We start from the raw sequence: 24,271 nt of genomic DNA on the forward strand, positions 1-24,271 counted from the left end.
GGAACGTAAAAACCAAAACTAGAGGCTTCTTCCCCTTCTTCCTTTTCTTATATATACCGAAATTAAGCGCGTGAATTACGAGTCCCGTTGACACTTTTAACGTGATTTGACGTCGACCGGCGTTAAAGTCTGCCCACAATTTGCGTTAAGAGTGGGGCGCATTATCCTATGGTCCATGATATGACACGAGGTTGTGTGGTCCAATGGTCCAATTTGTCATTTGAACATCTTGTAATGGAGTCGAGTGGGTCCCACCGATTATGAAAATTCCAGCATGACGTCTATCAAATGAGCAGACTCTTGGGCGTTGTCTCTAGCAATGGGTTTTCATGCAAACGTGAAGGAAAAAAAATCAAAGAAATCAAAGCTTTCAAAGCTTCTTTTAGGTTTGGAAAAAGACAGACTTGGAAGCATTCATAGTGACGTGGATCTTTATAAATGCAAAAGTTAACCCATGTTTGGCAACCATGATTTTTTATTTTATTTTGCAGGGAATATTAGTTGAGAGAGAGAGAGAGAGAGAGAGAGAGGGGAGAATTTTTTTTTTTCAAGGAACGGCAATGATAAATTCGCATCCCTTGCAGGATAATACGCACCCCTTTAAAGAAGGATATGTGGAAGACTTTTAACGCTTTTTAACTTTTCAAAGGGGTGCGAATTATCCTAGAGGGGTGCGAATTTATCATTACCCTATAGGAAAAATACAACTCTCACAATTTTCTCCCTGTCCTGCCTACATGGCTCCTCTCCGACCACCGGATAAGCAAATATTCCATGGAAAAAAAATTCATGGATGCCAAAGATGGGCATGTTTGGCAATGATAAACATGTTTAGCTACGTTAAAAAAAAAAAATTTTGTTCCATGGAATATTAGTGGATACAAATCTGAAAGATGGGCTAAGAATGAGGCAGGGGAGAGAACTGATGAGGGACAACCGCACAGGTGTAGAGAGCATCGAACGAGCACGAGAATTCCCCTACAAAAATAAATTACACTACTGCAAATTGAGCTTTCACCCGCTCTTCTTCGGGCTTTTCATGCTCCCCTTATTCCTGTCCTCTCATGTCTCCCAATTCCCCTGTCTCTCACAAGTGGCCCTACTAATATTTCAAGAAATATTTTTTCTTGGTTGCTAAAAAAGATCCTATTTATTTAAAGGGAGATGATTTTTTCACCCCCCTAAGGATTATGCGCCCCCTTTTAATGTAAATTGTCCACTTTAACGCTTCTTGATGTCAAATCAAGTTTTTTTTTTTTTTTTTTTTTGGGGGGGGGGGGGGGTGGGGGGTCATATGATTCTACAGAAGAAGTGGTGGAAAAAATCATGTCCCAAAATCTTATTAATATAAAATTCCTGTAACTTGTTAATTCGATAGCTTAACTTTTGGAATTGCTAGGGACCACCCAAAAAGACATTTCGCGGCAGGCGGTTGCAGGTGAGAGCAGCCACTTCAGATGAATTAAATGAATAAGACAAAGTCGGATGAAAGGTTAGCCTATGTGGCTGCTCTCACAAGCAACAGCTAGGGGCGAAATGCCTTTATGCGATGGTCCCTAGCAAATCCCATTAACTTTTTCAAGTTTTGATATGGTAGGGCTCTTCATCTCTACTCAAACCCAAGCATATGGTGGGGCCCACCATATTACACCTATGAGTGGGTCCACATCCCCACCCAAATACATGCACAGGGTGGGTCCCAACTTTTACACCACGTTTTGATAGGGTGGTGAGTCCAATAAACTCCACTCAAACCCATTCATCAGGTGGGGCCCAAATTTTTATCCGGTGTTTTGATGGTGTGGGTTGGAGAATTGGTCAATGAGTTCCAAAATCGGCCACTTTTATCATTTCCCAAAGGGATCAACCCCTTTTTTTTTACTTGGGAGGGGCTGATGTACTTTATCATTTCCCGTTCACAAATTAAACCAAGGTTTTTACTCAGAGGTAATTTGTTAAGAGTTCTTTTACAAATAAGGCAAAGTCAAAGACTTCTTTTGCAAAGCACGCCTTTCACAAAAGCACGTAATGACGGAAACCCCATATCTTTGTATTAGAAGATGATCATTTTGTGCTTTGTAACCATATCCCTCGTGAACTCTGAGGAGTCACCTCCCACAACCGTCCTCTCTTTTCTCTCTTCTTTTCACCTACTTTTTAGTCATAAACATAGTTAGCAAAATGTGATTATGCAAAAAAGGAGAGGGCAAAAATTCTAGTTTAATATGGTACCGGTCCAAAAAAATGTATTCATAAAAACGGATACACAAGAAAATGAGATTAAGATTTTGGTCGTTTACAAAAACTAGTTGCAGTCTCGCACGGGGCGAAGAAAAAATTATGATCTTGATAAAATTGGATATGATCCTGATTAAATTGGGATGTAGATGGATATGTGCTAAAATATTGATAACCCCAATAATTTTGCAAGCAATAACAATGGCAAAATGACTTAAAAGTCTAATATCAATCCTTGATTTTGGAGTTATTTCATTATATAGAAATTATTTTTTTTATATTTAAAAACGCTTGTGATATCAGTGAGTTTAGGAGATTTAATCCATAGAGAGAGATTATTTTAATCAATCCTTGATTTTAGGCGATTTTTCCATTCCTTGATTTTAGGCTTTTTTTCAATTCCAATATAAGAAGCGTATTTTAGGAGATTTAATCTGTAGAGAGATATTATTTTAATCAATCCTTGATTTTAGGCGATTTTTCGATTCCTTGATTTTAGGCGTTTTGTCAATTCCAATATAAGAAGCGTTTTAAATGTCGGGTTAGGAGATTTAATATGTTGTGAGAGATTATTTTAATCAATCATTAATTTCAGGCGATTTTTCCATTCATTGATTTTATGCGCTTTTTCAATTATAATATACAAAGTGCGTTTTAAATTTCGGCCGGAAATTCTGTAATTTTTGTGAGATGAGTGGTGGGGGGGGGGATTTTTTCTTAATTATCACAGGTGTAATTTTAAAATAAAAAGGTAACATAATAAAATGTTGAGTACCATGATAAGCTAAGAGAAGCAGAGACTAAGATGTTGCAGATAAAGATGAAAAAAAATATGAAGAGAAATATTACCAAATTAAAAGAGAGAATCCGGTGTGTGAAATTGATGTTGGAGCCGAAGGAGATAACTGTTATGAGGAGAGAGAGCGGATGGAGGCAGGGGAATGGTGACGAAAATAAGGTAAAATGGACGCTAAATATGAAAGTTTTGGAAGATGAGGCGTTTCAGAAAGGGTAAGACGAATAGTCGCAATGGATTATGGGTTTTGGATAATCAATATGTCTGCTTGGAGAGAGAAACAGAGAGAGAGAGAGAGAGAGAGAGAGAGAGAGAGAGAGAGAGAGAGAGAGAGAGTTTTGGATTTTAGATACGTAAATACTGAGGAGGCTCGTTGAAATGGCTTTTGGAATAGATGCGTCCAAAAAAAAAGTCTTGAATGAGGTTTGCAGAGGGAGTGCCACATGGCACACCCTCAGCGTACCACATCCAGCTTTATATAGATAGTATAGATATGATGGGGTTAAAATTGGAAAGTTGGCCAAAAAATCCGTTTAAAACGCATTTTAAACGTGTTTAAAATGTTTGCCTAAATATAACAGGTAAAAGCTTTAAACGAGTATTAAACGGCACACCAATAAAACAAGTTTTTTTTCAAAAAAAAATGCCATTTAAAACATATAAAGGCATTTCGCCCTAGTGCAATAGATGTGCCATATGTTGGGTAGAGATGCATCTTACGTCAACCTTACATTGTGCCTATGAGATGTGGCAATCCAAGGAGAAGCCCTATTGAGACTTGTAGTTGTATACAAGGTTTTAAATTTCGATTTTGGCGTAACTTTGGTCCTCACCGAAACCAAAATTTTAGCCAAAATCCCGAAATTTTGGCTGAAATTCGGTAGAGGCGTTCGAAATGTCGTTTTCTTGGGTACCAAATTTTGGTCGAAATTTTGGCTGAAATTTTGTAAAGGAAAAAAATTAATATTTTATCAAGAATTTCTACCGAAATTTACCAAATTTCAGCAATTTCGGTTTCAGAACGTTTTGGTTTCGGTCCTCACCGAAATTCGAAATTTCAGTCTGAAATTTTTTATTTCGGCCGAAATTTAAAACCTTGATTGTATATACTTGCCATCCACACTTCACTTTAGACTTTGTTCTTAAATAAAATATTCTACTCAACTCAACTCAACTAAGCCTTTGTCCCAATCTTAAATAAAATATTAGTAGAACAAAATTGGTGAACAACAAACAAGATACTTCTGGGATAACATTGTACAAATAGGATATCCAATCATAGGAGGAATTAACTAAGAATCTCTATCCTTCGAAGAACAGCAATCCTTATACTATCCTTATACTATATATAAAGTGTGAAATTTTTTCTGTATATCTTGTCGTAATTTATCTACTTTGCTTCCATTTTTCCGTAATTTTTCATTTAAAACTTAGTACCCACATGATTATTATTTATTGCTATTATATATTGCTACCCACCTTTGCACAAATCCTACTTTTGCTAATCGTTGCAGTTTGCACCACATCAACAATAAGACAAATGTCTCAAAAAGTCAACGAACATAAATGGGCTAACATCACATGATCGCATGCAATTGCAAAAGATAGGATGGCGAAGGTGGCTAGCAAATCCCTATACAAACAAAAAAAAAATCTTAAAAAATATGTCAAGCTATTATTTATTGCTACCCACCTTTGCACAAATGGCACTTCTACCAATCTTTGCACTTTGCACCACGTCAAGGATAAGACAAATGTCTAACATCACATAATCGCATGCAATTGCAAATGATGGGTTGGCGAAGGTGGCTAGCAAATCCCTATACCAAAAAAAAAATAGCTGAAAAAATATGTCAAAAATCCGACTGACCCCGGGTTGTGACTAGGCCCTTACAGGCCGGGTGCGGGTCCGAGCTTAGTGACCCGTAAAATTTCCCTGGTCATTTTGACCCGTCCCGTTTGCCCCGGACCCGTACGGGCCGGGTCAATCCCGGCCCGGCCCGGCCGTTTACCAGGTCTATTCCCTACGATCCAAAAGCATCCGCCCATCAGAACCATCCATTTTCGTTGACAGGCCTACAACCAAATCTGATCCAAAATTTCTAAGTTATATTGAAAGCGAAATGACATCAGCACCACAATATTTTAATAATTGCACTAGGGTTATTGCACTTCCCAAAAGGTTGTGATAGGCTAATGACAAAATAAAAGACACGCTAAACTTCTGCAGCTATAAATCGGAATTGCATTATGGAAATTTCTACAGATCGGACGGTTGGAATCATTTTGCTATTTTGGTCCTAAATTGACTTTTAAAAGTTTATTTTATTTGGTAAATGGTAGGGGGCATATTAGTATTATATATGTTTATGGAAAATCAATAAGATTGACAAAAAGCCATCTTTGGATTGCATGATATCAAACCCTATCTGATTTCTAAGTTTCAGAGCTGTTAGGCTTATTTCAATTAGAGAAGTGTACAAAACGAGTACAGTCATTACTGTAGTATGGGAATGCAATATATCATTGTCCTTCTATTGTTCAGGTTCCATAGAAAGCTTGGATTAGAATCAACGTATTTGATATTTCCAATTCTCTATCTCTATCACCTTATTTTCATTACTTGACAACTTACGTTATTTAGTTGGAAAATGGAAATTTTCTATAAAATCAACTTTCTATGCTTATATCAGCACAAACATGTTTTAATAATTGCACTAACTCATCTTGTCTTATATCATATAAAGAGCTGCTAAGGTTATTACTATTCCCACAAAGCTCTGAAAAGCAATTTTAAAAGACAAGACAAGCTTAGTTCGTGCCATTATTAAAACATGATTGTGCTATACCATTTTCCTAATAATAAATTACTCTGATAAAAGTCATGGGGGTGTGTAAACATCAGAGAGAGAGAGAGAGAGAGAGAGAGAGAGAGTTTTGTCCTCTACTCCATAACCTGCACCTACTTGCAGATTAACTTTTTTATCGTTTTTCCCATATCATAATCAGTTCAGGAAGACTGAATGTATTTGTCATTAGCTTTCTTTCCCATTACTGTTTAGTTGGCATTTACATTTCTCTGCATTTCTTCCACCTCTGGTTTTTCATTTTTTTTTCAATGGAAACAGAGATAGAGGAGGTAGAGGAATGCGTGAGCTTGAAAGTGAGGACACGAAAGATCAAAACTTAAAAGGAACTTCAACCTGAAGAACAAGTTGGTGCAAAAGAAGAGTTGGGTGAGCACCAAAGAAGCATTTTCTTCGATGTAACTCAAGGTAAAGACATTTTTCTATCTTTCCTTTGCATTTTTATGGCTCTCTGTTGAGAGGTTTCTTTTTTGTGATGGGTTTAAGAAGGCTTTTTATTAAAAGGTGGTATTGTGTGGAGTTAAAGGACTTTTATGCCCTTGATTTACTGTATCTGCTTTTATTAGTGGGGCATGCTTTAAGGTTTCACAGATAAGAAGAGTTGGAGATTGACAAAGTTCGTTTTTATTTTCTTCTTTCTGTTGGTGGGTATTTTCAAATGCATTGGATGAGCTATTTGTTTGATTTGGAAATCAGCTTTCAACTTATGAATTGCATTGGAAGGTTATAAATTTGATGAAAAAAGGGGTTGTTTTATGATTTTTGGGCATTGGGTTTTATATTATATAATGGTGGGACCATATCAGGTTGTGGATTTTGATGGTTTTGGCCTTATATGTGCAATAGATTATCTTGTCTATTGTTCACTAATTTTGTTCTGCTAATATTTTTATCCAAGAACACAGCACAATGAGTCTTGTCAAGGATAAAATAAATTTATGCCTGGTAACCTGTGGAGAACAGACCCAATTGATCGATGAGTTTAATGGGATGATTAGCACAATGAGTCTAATGGGATGATTAGCGTTGAAGCTTAGGAATGTTGGATTGATTTATTTGACCTGTAGCCTTAATGGGTATTGATTTATTTGTTTGCGCGGAAATCATTTCCCTAATGTATAAAAACATGTTTTTCATATAGCATATCCAATTCGAATTGCTGAATTTACACTATAATGAATTAAAACATCATGTTTCCTGCCTAAAAAAATCAATCTTAATTCTTTTCACATTAAAAAAGAGTGAAGGTTTCGCAAGAATATAGAAACAGAGTTTTTCGATTGAAATTATCATCCTTTCAAGTGCTCAAAATGTATTTTTATCGTTTCGTTCTTTCCACAATGACAAGATAGAAAAGTCGAAAGGGGCAGTGATGGCTGGCGAAGTAGACAGCAAGCAGCAGGCATCACTTACTAATAGGGCTAATGGGAGGCCCCTATGTAAGTCTCTAGCTGACGCCCAGTTTTTTTTAAACTTTTTCTAATGTACGACATGTTTTCTATTATCTCCTATTTCTGAAAACTTTCTTTTTCCAGTACAATGATGTTTTCTATCATGTCCTATTGATTGCTCAAAAACTTTCATTTCGAATACAATGATGTTGTCGAAAGATAAGTTAATGGATATCATTTATAGATTACTTATATATGTGTTATTCTTTGTAAACTTATAATTCTAAAGATTTTGACAATCTTCCAAAATTATACTTGCACTCTACAAGATTTTGAGACCAATTTTCCATCCAAAGTGAGGAATTGTTCAAATCAGAGTTCAACAAGAGATTTTGCATGATATATAGGTCAAAGCGTGTCTAAGTTAAAATCTATGTGACTTCATGATTTCCATGAACATATGTAGTTTCAACAATAGTTTCCATTAGAATACAGATTACATATGTAGTTTCAATAATACTTTCCATTAGAATATAAATTTACACATGCTTTTGATACATGTTATTTTGAAGTTGTAATTGCACCTATGTGATGCTTCATGCTTGGAGTATTGTCCTCTTAGGCTTTTTCTGTATCATACTTTTCAAAAAAATGTGCGACCTTCAGAAACTTGCCTTTCTTGCTTAAAGATTATTGTTACTAAATTCATTTTCAGCCAACAGAGTTCATTAAGACGCTGCACGTGCCGTGCACGTGCCTTTTTACTAGAATTAGAAAAGTGTAAATAAAAGACAATATGTCATTATGGATAAAAAGGAGAGCATATATCAATTTCCGCATTGCCAAATTTGATAATGGTACTACTAACTTTGCTTTACACTTTTCTGATTGGATGTTCATGGCATTTGAAGTATTGTAACAACTGTGAAAAAGCTACTTCAAAATGTGTACAACATAATCTCCAACATGTCCTAAGTGTACAACATATGGTAACAACTGTCGCTTAGAGCCAAGAGACCTTTAAGCGACAAGTTTCGAATCATGTCAAAATCATAAAAAGAGAAAAACAAAAAACCAGGTATAAAATTAGAAAAAGATAGTTGAACCTTGAATGGATTTTCTTCCTAATGGTCACAGAGTAGCTCTTCTCTACCATTTTACAGCAAAAAAAGTAAGGTATTCCTAATGACACTTGCCTAGGTTTTAGGTAGTTTTTGGCTTAGAAACCCATTAAAGATTTTTCTATTTTACCTCTAAAGCACAAGTTCATTAGAAGACATCAAAATATCAACAACCTATAGAAGAAGATAGTAGAGAGGATTTAATGCATTTATTACTTCTCTATAAAAGTATTTGTCGCATAATGAGACAACAGCGAGTAAAACAAAACAAGCTGAAAAGGTTGAATATTCACTTCATTCAGGTTGAATATTCATTTTATTTGTTCTATAGCTCATAAGTCATTCCCACCTTGAGCAAACGCCTGTGGGGAACATCAAACAACTCATAGCTCTTCCTCAAGTTCCTCTTCATGGTGTTATAAGCATAGTCTATCAATACCCTTTTCCCAAAATGAGACCCTTTTTTGGCTACCACCTCATTCTCCCCCAATAGATGAACCACACCAACCTCAAACTCCCTCTCCACCAATTCTATCTCCTTGCCTATCACCTCACTCTTATTCTCTTCCTCCACAACCCCATCTGTAATGTCTGCAGACACACCTCCTGTTCTCTCATCATTGTTTGAGACCTCTCCATTATTTACCCCTCCATTATTACCAGCAACCAATGATGGTGATCGTAATTCGTTTTTTATAGATTGCTTCAACTTCTCCACCAGCATCCTCTCAAAAGACTCACTCTCATTTCGCTGGTCTGTGTATCCATACCTCACAGCACAACGGAAGACACCGAGCCCGCGTGGCTCAATACGACGGAAGAGGAATCTTTCCTCAACTGGAACTTTGCTTATGGGAAGTGATTTGATAGAGACAAAGATGAGGACGGAGTGTAGAGCTGGCACGGTATCGACGTACTGCTTGAAGATGGGCGGAATTCCATGCACTAGCTCCGAGTAGAAGAAGGCAATCCCCGGTATGCGGAGTATGTTCGAGTTGGATACCACCTCTTTGAGCGTTTCAATAGGGATTTTGTTTTCTAATTCATATTTGTATTTCTTACGATATACATAGTTCCATACGAACATTATAGTAATAAGGAATGCAACAAAGGCTAGAGGAAGATACCCGCCTTCCATGAATTTGTAGAGGACCGAACTTAGGAAGATGAGCTCAATAGAGCCAATCACTAGAACATATGAGAGTACAAGTAGAATGTGCGTCTTCCATATCATGATCATGATCAGTACTAAGAAGGATGATGTTAGAGTCATCACGAAAACCACCGCAATCCCTGTGCATTAGAGAGTGATTTATCACTATAAGACGTTATCATATGCTAGTAAAGAAAACAATATATATATAGAGGAGGAAAGTGTTTCTAGTAGGCCGACTAGAGATCATTCTCTAGTCCGCCAACCAAAAACACATGGGTCCCTTCCTATTTGGGTGATGCAAAGCATTCATTTGATGGGCCCTAACATAGAGACGGTGTCCACAAAAAAATTAGCTCCATAGGATCATCCCAACCCTATGATTTGTGGAGCTTAAAATGGACGGCTATAAACCGCCACAAATCTGTCCTTTTTTTAGCTCTAAAAATCGAAGGGTTAAGATGATCCTATGAAGATGATTTTTTTGTGGACACCCTATCTATGATGAGGCTTATCAAATGAATGCTTTAGATCGCCACAAAAAATGTGGGACCCATGTGTTTTTGGTCGGCGGACTAGAGAATGATCTCTAGTCGGGCAGACTAGAGACACTTCTCTCTCTCTCTCTCTCTCTCTCTCTCTCTCTATATATATATATATATATATATATATATATAGAGAGAGAGAGAGAGAGAGAGAGAGAGAGAGAGAAGTGTTGGTGCGCTCAACATATTCCTCATATATATATATGAGAAAACGGTTCCTACACATATGTGTAGATAAGTTATCTACACACTAGCTTAAAATACATTGGGGGCCACATTATTTGGGTGATCCAAACCATTCATATTTAAGGCCCTCACATAGATAGGGTGTCCACAAAAAATCAGATCCATAGGATCATCCTAACCATTCGAACTGTGGAGGCAAAAAATGGACTAATTTGTGAAGGTTTAAAGACATCCATTTTACCTCCACAAATCGTAGGGTTGGGATGATCCTATGGATCTGATTTTTTGCAGACACCCTATCTATGTGAGGGCCTTTAAAATGGATGGCTTGGATCACCCAAACAATGTGGGGCCCCACTGTATTTTAAGCTAGTGTGTAGAGAACTCTCTACACATATGTGTAGGAACCGTTTTCTCATATATATATATATATATATATATATATATATATATGGCACACAGTGCCTCAGTTCTAGTGATGCAACACCAATTATGGCACACAGTGCCTCAGTTCTAGTGATGCAACTTGGGTCAAATTTTAAGGAATTTGGGTTGAGCTTTTACCATAAAACCAGGTCGGGTTCGGGTTGATTCGAATTCATTTTTTAGCAAAAGGCCAACCTTACCCAAACCAAAGTGCACCCCTCCCCTAGGTCTCAACTTTGGTTGGTCAAAATCATTTATTTGATTGGCCTTGCTTTGTATCACTTATGACATAAAAATCAAATTAATCATCCAATTATATCACCAAATAATGTGTATTTTTTGTTGTTGAACACAGATTGCCAAAAAAATATATATATAGCCATCGGTTCACATTCAACAGCTAAAAATATAAGTTATTTGCTAGATTTTTGGGTTTTGGGCGATCCAAATCAAGGCCTATCATATGAATTGTTCAAACAAATCACAGGCGAGACTACCTGAAGCATTCAAATATGAAAGGAATGCAAGGAAACAACATATTACCATATGCATTGCTAATATTTTGAGCTGGCTTGAATCCGGCAGTGACGGCGACACATGCTAACATGAGTAGGTAATTCACCTCAGGTATATATACCTGCCCCGGATACTTACTCGATGTGTGGATAACCTTTACTCGAGGGAAGCATCCAAGGGAAAGGGACTGGTGAACGATGGAGAAGGTGGCGGAGATCAAGGCCTGGCTCGCAATGATCGCTGCCAAGACTGCAGCCACAAATGTAGGCCAATACATAGGGCCTGCATCATAATTAAGTGCACATAAATAGTAAAAATTGAGCATTTTTTGGGGGGTGCTACCAATTCAATCAATGGAGAAAGATAAGGTTCCTTCACCTGGAATGGACTTATAGAAGGCATCACCAACATCGAAATTGTGTTTACGAAGGTATGAAGATTGGCCAAAATACGCTAAAAGGATTGGTGGGTATACCATGGAACACATGCTTATTTGTATGGAACGAACTGAGAAGTGCCCAAGATCGGCAAACATTGCTTCGGCTCCTGCATAATCCGTTCTTAATAAGAACAAAGATAAAACACACAAATATTCGAGTGTAACAGATTTTATCAATTTAGTATGGTTTTAGTTAGAAACAATAAACTTCTGAAAATAAGGAAATAGAGGTTAAAGTGGGGAATGAGGTGGTTGACCTGTTATCGAAAGGATGACACCACCGAGAGAAATCCATGCATCTTTCTTGTTCCTCTTGAAATAATCAACTATATATTTGGGATTGATGGCCTTGATTACTGAAGGGTCATATTTGGCAAAATTGAATATGCCGATACCACCAATAAAGAAAAACCACACAATGAGGATCGGGGCGAATGTAGATCCAACTTTATCAGTTCCGAATCTCTGGAATAAGAACAAGAAGACCAAGACGGCAACCGATATCCAGACAATCCTCTCTGGAGTTATGAAATAATAACAATAATGAAAATGTTAGTAAATTCTAATGAAGAGGAATGATAATACTCCTTGTTTGGAGGAAAGAAATTACTCATCTAAATGAAAATAGAAATAGAGAAGCCTTTGAATGTGCATCACAAGCAAAAGTAACTAGGCTTTTTCACCAAATAGTGACATTTCAGAAGGCTCCTAATTTTTTTGTCGGTGACTAGTGTAACCACATCATTCCCTCGGCAAACAAAATAATCTGAATACCACAATTTCTCACAAAAATAAATCGTATATACGCTTTAGAGAACTTAGTTGAGCTAAGAGTACTAGAAAAGTAAAAAATTCAAGAAAAAAAAAAAGCACCGAATTAACACAAATTACTACTAGCTTTATCTTGAAGAGTGTATGGTGTCAAACCCCCTCCCCATATTTTAAAAGAGGGCAATCAAAACACATTGAATGATCCAAACCACCTATTTTCAAGGAAGTACCATGTACAATCTCCTCTTGGACAATCCGAAGCGTCCAATTAATGAAAATTTCCTTGTTAAATGTGAACTGTCTCTTTTATTGTAACCATCCATTGGTAAGACCTCAACAGAAAGGTTAGGATCTTTTGAAGATGAAGAATTTTGGGGCTTGCCTTGTCAGAGTGGATTTGAATGGATGAGTGCACCCTTCTACTGGTTGAAACATATGAATGGGCTCCATTTCAACTACTTATTTTCTTATTTTGTACAATTTAGGTTACCTTGTCTTAAACAATAGTCATCACTTTGGTTAAAATGCGATTTCTTTTGTGTTTCTTGAATTGCCCTTAATGTGGGGAATATTTGTCTTTATCCTTAGCTTGGTTCTCTTAAGAAGTTAAACGTTTTGAAAACATCATTATTCTGTGTGATTAATTGGGATTCATTTTATAGATAAGATTCATTACAAACTACGCAAAAAAAAGTAAGTTTGCTTAAATTTCGAAATAATTAGAAAATGTGAGTGGTTTCGCTGCTTTAGAGATACCACAAAAGACATGAGAAATGGCAACCAAAAAGAGGAACATGGCTTAAGAAGATTACCTTCGGTCATGGAATTAGTAGCTTCCTTTATTCCACTAACCGCAGATAAAACTATCCAAAAAGTTCAAAACAACTAGTCAGCAGAGAGTTAAAATCCATGAGTTTTGAACAATGATCAAAACATTTACAATAAACAAACTAAATGATGGTGTGTAAATAAACAAAAGTTTAAAAAACCGGTCAAGGAACAATAGTAGCATGCCTACAATATAATAAAACCAATAATTATCATAACAAAGCTCCGTGCAGTCAAGGAAAAAAAGTAATTGACTGAAAATATAAGAATTCGAGGACTAGCTAGTTTATTTTATCTTTACATCATGTCATTTTGAGAACAAGTCTCAATGGCTAGGGTCTACTGTACAAGCAGAGTAGCCTATATCCAAGATAAAATTACCCAAGCAGAATACTCAATGACAGGTAGAGCTTATCCAAGGATTTCTATCCCCCTCGTGAACAGCCCCAATTGAAATTTGGGTGTTTATCTTTTTAATTGCATAAAATACTTGCCATGCATCATGAATTACTTGTTTGGTTCACTGTACTACCATTTATATTATAGTCATGTATCAAGCCATAAGGCACCCCCTTCGAGTTGTTTCATAACTAAGGAAAAAAGTCCATTGTAAAACAAAGGATCCGTTTGGATGTAAGTTAGTGGAAATAGAAGGAAAGTAAAATGATACAAAAAGTAGAAACAAAGTAGAAGTAAAATCATATTTACTTTCTGCTTGATTTGAGAGAAAACTCTCATTATTTGCAAAATTCCTTGTAGATGATCGATCAAGGAAAGTAGAATGAACAGTGCATAACAACCAAACATCCCTGAGAAATGACATAATTTTACCCTCCCCTCCCAAAAAATTACTATTTTGATGCCAGTTTGTCAATCATGAGAGGGTGGGAGTAGGGGAGCAGGAAAAGCCACTTAAAAACATGAAAAAACAAAAATTAAAATAACATATTTAATTCACTATTTTTTAGAAAATCTCATGCTCTACCCACTCACGTCGTCTCAAATCTCTCCCCTCACTACTCTGCTCCTCTCACAATTGGGCCCAAGAATGTTTCATGGAATAATTTTTAATCATTGCAAACATGTCCTAAATGAGAAAAGCTTTCAATAATGGCACTCGTCCAATAATTTAACACTTCTCTAATTTGTTGGAATGAAACCAACGAGGTTGGAGGGAGAAGATGAGTTTCAAGAGAAGAAGACTGTTATCTTGATGCCAAACACACAAAGAAAGTAACCCAAGTTGTTGTACTACTCAAAACCCTTCCAAATTTCACTAAAAACTCTTACATATGAAGAAGATACATGGTCTAAAACTTAGCCTACCTTACAAATCCGAAATTAACTTTTCTTAATTACTATTAGCTATCCTAAGCACAACTAACACACTATCACATGAAAAATAAAAGCATTACATAATTCCAAAGTGGTCAAGACTTGTCTTCCAAGCTTCCAAAAAAGAAAGTAACTTAAGTCCAAAAAAAGTAGGTAACTTAAGTTCCAAGAAAGTAAGTAACTTGAGTCCCAAGAAAAGTAAGAAACTTAAGGCCCAAGAAAGTCAAGTTGATAGATGATCAAGATCTAGTGGTCAAGATTAATTTCCAACAGCCCATCTTAAGCTAGACCACTACCATGCCGAGTTTTGTCTTCATCTTGATGAATGTATCGGTCTTCAAAGCCTTCGTAAAAATATCCACAACTTGATCGTGAGTTTTGCAAAAACGAACATTGACAACTCCATCATTTACCAAGTCTCGAATGAAATAATACTTGATCCTTATGTGCTTGCTTTTGCCATGAAAAACTGGATTCTTTATGAGTGAGATCGTCGAACTATTATCACAAAATAAACTTGTACCACGATCTTGCAGATGTTTGAGTTCTTCTAATATCCATCGTAGCCAAAGAGCTTGACATCCCACCGAAGATAATGAAATGTACTCCACTTCCGCCGTAGAGAGAGTAACAACCGATTGCTTCTTTGATGCCCATGAAATTGCACCCGAACCAATGTTAAAAACATAGTCGGAAGTACTCTTGCTATCATCAACACGTCCGCCTCAGTCACTATCTGATGCAAGCCTCTCCTAGGCTTCTTGGACTAAGGATCGGGAGAGTGACAGACACACACTCAAATGCTCAAGAATTCGGATTCAAGAAAAACAGATTTACGCAAGTTCGGTAAAATGAGCGTATCTCCCTCGATATAGGTCGGAATGACTTGATTCAAAAGCCAAAATTTTAAGGACTCAAAGATCTACAACTTTGCTGACAAAAGTTTGCTCAGAAAAATACTGGAAAGGGCTTGAAATGGTGATGGAAGTGGATGAATGCGAATAGACAGATTTCTGAAAATAGAGCGGGGCAAAATAGAGAAAGATAACTTCAATGGCTACTCTTCTAGGTTGCTAAGGAAGATAGGTAACATAAATTCTTCTAGATTGATGGTTGCAACTCTTCAAGGATGCAAACAATAGGGGAAAGCTCCTACTCTTCAAGGAAGGAGTGAAACTCTTCTGGGTTTCAAGGAAGAACTCTTCAAGGTTCAAGAGAAAATGCACTAAGCAAATTTTTCATTCAAATATTCAAATAACCCCATTACATATGTTTGATACTCTTTAAATAGATAAATACATGAGAAAATTCGTTCAAACTAGTCCACTAACTAGTTTAGGGACTCACATACATCATTAATAGTTTTAGGAACTCTAAACACATTAACTAGTCAAAGTTAGCAAACACAGTCTACCAAAATAGCCATAACTCTTCAACCATTAAGCTAAATTAGGACCATGAATATCTGTTGGAAAGATAATTCAAAGACCTACAACTTCCTAGTTAAGCATTTGCTCTGATTCGTCCATCTAGAGGTCCAAAAACGGACTCCACAAAGTGGTCAGACTCATTAATGCGGGACTCCAGCTCGATAAGCGTGTCCATGGTGGTCTTTATGCTTAATGGATTCAAGTTGGACATGGGCCTTGTGTTAGGCTTGGATGCGAGCTGACCTTCTCACTTGCTTAGGATGGTTCATCTGGGCTTCAAACTTGTCAACCTCATGGGTGGGCTACATCACTATCACAATAACCAACCAAACTTGAATCTTCAACTCTTCCATAGCATATCCCATGATCAATGGTTCCACTTACATACCTTAGGATTCTTTTACCGGCTTCCCAATGACTTCTTTTTGGTGATTCCATAAATCTATTATTCATACTCACCTCAAACATAAGATCCGGTCTTCTGGCCGTCAAGTACATGAGACTACTAACAAGACTTCTATAAAGAGTTGCATTAACTCTTTTCTCATCCTCATTCTTACATAGTTTCAAGCCAACTTCCACAGGTGTGCTAATATGTGTAGCACCTTCCATTCTAAACCTCTTTAGCAAATCTTTTGCATATTTCTTTTGAGAAATAAAAATTCAATCATTTCTTTGGTTGACCTCAATACCAAGAAAGAAATGGAGAAGACCCATGTCGGTCATCTCAAATTCTCGCATCATATTTCTTTTGAATTCTTCACACATGCTTGAACAATTACCGGTAAAAATCAAATCATCAACATATAAGCAAACAACCAAAAACTCACATTGGGTGTTCTCTTTGATGTAGAGGGTGTGTTCATAAGGACACATTTTGAAACCGTTCTTCATGAAATATCCGTCAATGCGACTATACCATGCCCTTGGTGCTTGCTTCAAGCCATACAAAGCCTTCTTCAATCAGCACACTTTGCTTTCTTCACCTTTCTTCACATAACCGGGAGGTTGATCAACATACACCTCCTCTTGAAAAAACCCATTTAAGAATGCCGATGTGACATCAATTTGATAAACTTTCTAACTATTTTGTGCCGCCAAAGCTAGAACCATACGAATTGTCTCAAAACGAGCAACAGGAGCAAACACTTCTTTGTAATCAATTGCATATCTTTGCTTGTAGCCTTTTACTACTAAGCGAGCTTTATACTTTTCAAGTTTACCACTTGCATTCAACTTTGTCTTGTATACTCACTTCACACCAATAGTCTTTTCCCCATTTGAAGGCTCTATTAGCTCCCAAGTATTGTTCCTTTGAATTGAACACATTTCTTGATCCATTGCTTACTTCCACTTTTCTTCTTGACAAGATTCTTTAAAACTAATCGGATCGGCATCGGCAAACAAAGCAAAATTTGCTAACTCTTCATCGGTAATTCTTCTAGACTTTTCATAAATTTCTCTTATGCTTTTTGTCTTCCTTGGAGAAGAGTCGGAGCTTATTGAGGACAATGAAGATGAAGAAGATGGAGAAGAATATGGAGTGATAGGAGGAGCCATATTCTCTTCATTTTCTTCAATTCTACCTTTATGAGTATCTTTGCTTTCATCCATATCTACCAAAACTTCTTTCTTCTTCTCACTTTGATTCCAATTCCAAGTCTCTTCTTCATTGAACTTCACATCCCTACTTATGATAATCTTCTTGGTCATGGGATTGAACAACTTGTATGCTTTTGAACTTTCACTATACCCAACAAGGATGCATTTTTCATATTTATCATCCAACTTTCTTCGTGTTTCATCTGGCAAGTAAGAGTAGGCAATACTATAAAAAATTCTCAAGTGAGCAACACAAGGCATATGACCACTCCAAGCTTCTTGAGGAGTCATACCTTGAACATTTTTTTATGAAGCCTGAATGACACATGCAACGGCTTCCCCCCAAAACATATTAGGCATCCCTTTTGCTTTCAACATACTTCTAGCCAATTGCATAATCATCCGATTCTTCCTTTCGGCAACCCCGTTTTGTTGAGGTGTGTACCGAGTAGTAAGTTGATGCCGAGTCCCATTCGCTTTCAAGAAATTCTCAAACTCATGAGAAACATATTCACCACCTCTATCAGAACGGAAAGTTTTCAACATAAAACCACTTTGCTTTTCAACCAAGCTCTTGAAAAGTTTAAAGCATCAAAAGACTTCTGATTTTTCTTTAAGAAAATAAACCCATATCTTTCTACTATAATCATCAATGAAGGTGAGAAGATATCGATTACCTCCAATTGATGTTGTTTGCATAGGCCAGCATAAATCCGAATGCACTAGGTCAAGAAGATTTGATGCCCTCTAAGCCTTTCCAATGGGAAAAGAGTCTCTTTGATGCTTTTCAAGTGCACATCCTTTACACACTTGATCTTGGCGGTCGATGTTCGGCATGCATCTCACCATATGCTTCTTGTTCATGAGAGATAAAGTGCTAAAGCTCAAGTGACCATAACGAAGATGTCATAGCCATGACATATCTTTGACAATGGTGTTGAAACAAGGAAGACCTTCACTTTGAAACTTTAGAGGAAACATCTTGTTTTGAGTCATTCTCACCTTGGCTATGAGAATATGATTCTTGTCATTGATTTCACATACATCTTCCTTGAAATGAACATCGTGCCCTTTTATTGGAAGTTGCCCAACACTCAAGGGATTGTGCTTTAGACCGGGAACATAGAAAACATTGGAGATGCGCTTGACGCCTTTCTTTGTTTGAACAAGAATATCACCACTTCCCCTTATGGAAAGCCTCTTGTCATCGCCCGTTCGAACTTCACTTTGGAGAGATTCATCCAACTTTGCAAACACGCCTTTGTTGCCGGTCATATGGTTTCTACAACAACTATCAAGATACCACGTCTCTTCAAGAGCCACTTCTTGCACATTACAAGCAAGAAAAAGAGTGTCTTCTTCTTTACTTTCTTCCTTCTCACGCATGAAGATAAATTCTTTCTTGCTTTCTTCCGCAATCTTCTCTCTACAATACTTCATGATATGACCAAACCTTTGGCAATGATAACATTGAATTTGCGATAGATGTCTTCCTCTCCCTCTTCCTCTTGTAGAAAAACCACCTTCATTTTTTTATATTCTTGATTTCTTTCTCCACAATTTCTCCCTCTTCCACAAAAAGAATTTCTTCATCTTCTTCTTCCTCTTCCTCTAGAGTCACCCTTAAAAGAGACTTGAGTTTGAAAAGCTTGTTCTAGAAGAGAAGAATCAAATTGCTTCATTCGTAGTTCATGGGATTTGAGCGATCCCAACAAACTTTCTAAGGATAAAGTAGCTAAATCCTTTGATTCTTCAATTGCAACAACAATATACTCAAATTTTTGAGTCAAACTTCTAAGGATTTTTTCAACAATCCTTCGATCTTGAATATCTTCACCATTTACTCTCAATTGATTCACAAGAGAAATAACACGATTGTAAAAATCTTCAACCGATTCCGAATCATTCATCCTTAATGCATCAAACCCACATCTAAGGGTCTGTAATCTTACCAACTTTACTTTGTCTTCTCTTTTGTATGAGGTATAGAGTGTATCACATGCTTCTTTTGCCGAAGTCACCGATGAAATTCATTCAAAGATGACTTCATCTACCGCTTGATAGATAAAGAACAAAGCATTTTTGTCTATCTTTCGCTTGTCTTTTAACTCATTGAGTTGTTGTGGAGTGAGAGCCGCTTGATCCTCCGGTTCTTTAACACCGGTCTCAACAATATCCCATAGATCTTGAGATCCATACAACACCTTCATTTGAATGCTCCATTAGTTGTAGTTCTTGCCATTGAATCGAGGAAGTTGAGGTTGCAACATATTGGAAGCTATGATCAACCTTCAACCTATGCTCTGATACCACTTTGTTGGAATGAAACTAACTAGGTTGGAGAGAGCAGATGAGTTTCAAGAGAAGAAGATTGTTCTCTTGATGCCAAACACACAAAGAAAGTAACCCAAGTTGTTGTACTACTCAAAACCCTTCCAAATTAGAAGATACATGGTCTAAAACTTAGCTTACATTACAAATCCGAAATTAACTTTTCTTAACTACTATTAGCTTTCCTAAGCACAACTAACACACTATCACATGAAAAATAAAAGCATTACATAATTCCAAAGTAGTCAAGACTTGTCTTCCAAACTTCCAAGAAAGAAAGTAACTTAAGTCTAAAGAAAGTAGGTAACTTAAGTTCCAAGAAAGTAAGTAACTTGAGTCCCAAGAAAAGTAAGTAACTTAAGTCCCAAGAAAGTCAAGTTGATAGATGATCAAGATCTAGTGGTCAAGATTAATTTCCACCATAATTACCTGTCAAAGATGTCACAATTCTCAACAACCCACAAGCAGTCGAACATAGAAGTATCAAATAAAGTAAGGTATACCATTATTAAAATTAGACAGAGCAAATACCACTACCCTAACAATAATAATAATAATAATAAGAATACAAGAGAAAAAATTAAAATTCCTGATCGTCTTTAATGACGATTGGAAAGAGGAATATTGTCATCTAAACCTCGATCTATCTTCAACTAAATTTAAATTAGAAAAGTACGAGGAAGTGCTATATTATAATTTAATCCTAAACAGGATAAAAGAGATGAATAACTAAGTTCAGTTTACCAAACCTGAGATGCAGGGAGTGAGAATTCCATCACCAATGACCATAGAAGTACCAAGCATGGTCACAAACAGTAGAAGATACTTTGCAAATTGGCTATTTTCGAGTGTGGATTTCACTCGTGAAGCTCGACTGAGGCGGCTACTCGGCACTTCTAACTCGAAATTTGACACATCTTTGTCTTCAGCTTGGTGGCTTGGTAGCAGTCCAACCTTAGCATAACGGCAGATCAGTGAATATAAAGCGAATGTCCCCCCTACAAATACAACGGCTTAACATTACAAGAATAGTGAAAAACAAAACAGTAAATTTCCATGAAAGATGAATCAAATAATCATATACAACGGATTTACAAATTGGATGCAGAAAAGATTTATCTGGCATGTCGATTGTGGGCACCACCTTCAATTGCTAATGACTGCGAAATTCCTCCAGTTTTGGATGATACTAAAGGCCTAAAACTCAGTAGTATAACAACTATAGCAGGTTTCTTATTCTTACCTTCGCCATTATCGTTTGCCTGGAGGATGATCAACACATATTTGATCACAGGAATGAAGGTGATGGTGTAGAAGATTAATGATAGAGCGCCCAAGATATCGTCGTTGTGTTTGATGCCGTTGGGGAAGATACCCGGGTAGGTATAAAGAGGAGAAGTGCCAATATCGCCATAGACAACTCCGATGCTCTGAAAGGCGAGTTGCAAGATGGTTGTCCAGCCTAATTGCTGTAAAAAATTCAAAACCCTCATGTATCACTCAATGGAAGCATAGAAAACATTTACTTTTGCTTCATTTTCATGATGATAGTTATAAGTTTGAGGTAAAAACATTTCAAACTGATTTTATTTTTTTTTGCTTTTCACAATGATTTAGAAGGAAATGATATGGTTATTATTGCATATTTAAGGGAATATCATTATAAAATGAAAGTCCCACTAAATAAAATTTGAACCACATTGGTTCAAGTTACTTTTTTCATGTGTAATCAAACAATGAAAAATCAAGAATATTAGAAAATGATTTTCATTTGGAAATTTATTTTTACAAAAAAAAATCCATACACAGATTGAGAAGCCGAGCGTAAAAACAATATAAATGAGAGTTGAAAAATATGGTAGTCGAAAGTCAAGTTTGGAACCAAACATCTTTATCATTTATACTGTTCGATATGTCGGGATATTATCATGAATCATAATGGGATTGGCTTGCGACCCTCACTTAACATATAAACAGACTATACCAAACAAGCACGATATTCAATCCAAGTAAAAGTGTATCGAAATGAATAGTGTATACCATACAAGCAGGATATTCAATCCAAGGAAAGCGAATCAAATCATAACTATCCCTCGATCACAGAAACACACACTATCTTAAGCCGTGCTCATCATCTTCTTGTGTTGAAAATCTAATAAGGGTATCTCCTTTTGCAAATGCAATGGTCATTTGGGCTCGAAAGTGAGGAAAGTTAAGGTTAAGGCTTTTAGATTTTTAAGAAGGTAGGGTTTAGGGTTTTAGGATTGATAAAAATAATTGGTGATTGGAATTTACAGGGACAATAGACAAAGTACACTCAGTCAAATCCTAGGTACCTGATGAAGAGAAAAGTAGTGTTTCATCAAAACTACAGAACCCAACATATCTCTCATCTCAATCAAAAATACAGAAAAATCAACTTATAGAAGAGAACCGAATAAAAAAAGAGTATAAGAAGAGTGAAAATCCATAGATTTTTCCGAAAATATAACAGTAAAGTTTACTGAAAACATACCTTAAGTCGGTTTCCATGGCCGTAATCAGATTGAGATTCGAGCGAGTTAAACCGACGCAATGAAGCTTTATTCTCATTCGATTCCTTCGCCGGAATCTCGCCGGAGACATCTTTTTCGGTGATTTCCTCCATATTGGAAACCCTAATGAGAAAAGAATGTGAGGAATGTAGAGATGAAAATTAGGGTTTTGCTACTCCCACAATTTATAGGGAACCAAAGCGCGTTAACAACGTGTTTATGCTTGAGACCCCGCCTTCCATATTTACTTGCCATCCTTTTTAAGCTTTCAAGTTTCCTAAACTAAAACAGATACCGCTCTCTGTTTTAACTTTTAAGAGGAATGATAGAATGAAGGGCGGGAGCCCCTATTCGTTTTAATATAAGCTTTGAAAAACCTTTTTTAGGCGCTTCGCTGTGAAAAACCCACCAACCGAGCTGATTTGCCCTTCATTCTATCATTCCTAGCGTTTTTAATAATTACAATTGGGAGATGATTTTTAAGTCACAGTAACAGAGCGGCGCATTATCCTACAGTGGGGTGGGGGTGGGGCGAGAAATTCATCGCCAATTACAAAATATATCACTTTCACGTGAATTTCTCAGTTATTAGAAACTTATATTTATACTATTTTAAATAGAGGAACGCTAGATCGCCTCGTTGGCACTCCCTTCTTTAACTACGATTAATAAAGGGAAATGATATTTACGCCCCTTTTATCACCAGGGACACCCATTTGCCAGTGTACTGTGCAATCAAAGCCTCTGAATTTTTCTGACATAAAGTACATGAGCCCCTTTTTTGCCGTTGATACACTGACGCTGGGTGTCCCTGGTGCTGAAAAGGGGCATAAATATCACTTCCCATAATAAATCGGCAAAACATTCGGTCAAAATTGTCGGCCTGGTATCATGTCTCACTTTATTGGGGGCTATTTTAGACTCAACAAAAAAAAACCATCAAACGAGATTATATCTGGTGGCCGGCCCCACATTGTTTGGGTGATCCAAATCGTGCATTTGTTGGGCCCCAATGTAGATAAGGTGAGCCCAAAAACTCTTTTGTACTGTCAATTTTAAACCTACATAAATTGGAGGGTTAGGATCATCCTTTGAAGTAGATTTTTTAACAATCGTAGATGATTTTACGCGATGTACGTGGGTTTATCTCATGAAATTCAAGTCTGAAACACAATCTCTTTTGAAATCCTTTTTTGCTCTTGTTCAAACCCAATTTAATCGCAAAGTTTGTTCTATAAGATCTGATAATGGTGCTGAATTTCTCTCTATGTCATCATTTTTTGAACAAAATGGAATCTACACCAACGCAGTTGCGTTGCCACACCACAACAAAATGGTGTTGTTGAACGTAAACACCATCATGTTCTTGGAGTTGCACGTGCCTTGTGTTTTCAAGCTAAATTGCCTATCACTTTTTGGGGCGAATGTGTATTAACCGCAACTTATCTCATTAATCGTATGCCCACACCTCTTCTCTTTGGAAAAACGCCATATGAGGTTCTTTTTCACAAACAACCATCTTACTCTCATTTGCGAGTGTTTGGTTGTCTTTGCTTTGCCACTAATACCAATCCCCATCGTAATAAATTTGATCCCCGTGCATGGAAGTGCATCTTTGTGGGTACCCTCATGGTCAAAAAGCGTATCGTGTATATGATCTCAATACTCAAGAAATATTCTCGAGTCATGATGTAGTCTTTCATGAAGACGTTTTCCCTTTTTCCTCATCCGTTTCTAAATCTTTGAACCCATCCATACCCGT

General features: G+C 36.8%; 1 protein-coding gene across 1 annotated transcript; it reads right to left on the reverse strand.

Moving 5' to 3' along the window:
- Nucleotides 1-8,596: 8,596 nt before the first annotated feature.
- Nucleotides 8,597-22,751, reverse strand: LOC143853113 (potassium transporter 5-like). Its single transcript, XM_077362835.1, has 8 exons — nt 22,491-22,751; nt 21,219-21,444; nt 20,725-20,973; nt 13,262-13,312; nt 11,936-12,196; nt 11,618-11,785; nt 11,267-11,521; nt 8,597-9,706 (listed from the first exon to the last, which is right to left on the reverse strand). Exons 1-8 carry the CDS (start codon nt 22,620-22,622, stop codon nt 8,739-8,741), a joined length of 2,310 nt encoding a protein of 769 aa, XP_077218950.1. The 5' UTR covers nt 22,623-22,751; the 3' UTR covers nt 8,597-8,738.
- Nucleotides 22,752-24,271: the final 1,520 nt, after the last annotated feature.

The sequence above is a fragment of the Tasmannia lanceolata genome, unplaced genomic scaffold (assembly GCF_043159265.1).
Source record: "Tasmannia lanceolata isolate RefF3 unplaced genomic scaffold, GAP_Taslan_0.1 ptg000019l, whole genome shotgun sequence".
NCBI lineage: Eukaryota > Viridiplantae > Streptophyta > Magnoliopsida > Canellales > Winteraceae > Tasmannia > Tasmannia lanceolata.

Excerpts from the sequence above, each read along its gene's own strand:
- LOC143853113 (XM_077362835.1), bottom strand. The coding sequence starts at position 22,622 with ATGGAGGAAATCACCGAAAAAGATGTCTCCGGCGAGATTCCGGCGAAG. Across the intron at positions 20,974-21,218 it reads GGCAAACGATAATGGCGAAG|GGGGGACATTCGCTTTATAT; the intron begins GTAAGAATAAGA and ends TTGTATTTGTAG. Across the intron at positions 12,197-13,261 it reads TACTAATTCCATGACCGAAG|AGAGGATTGTCTGGATATCG; the intron begins GTAATCTTCTTA and ends TCATAACTCCAG.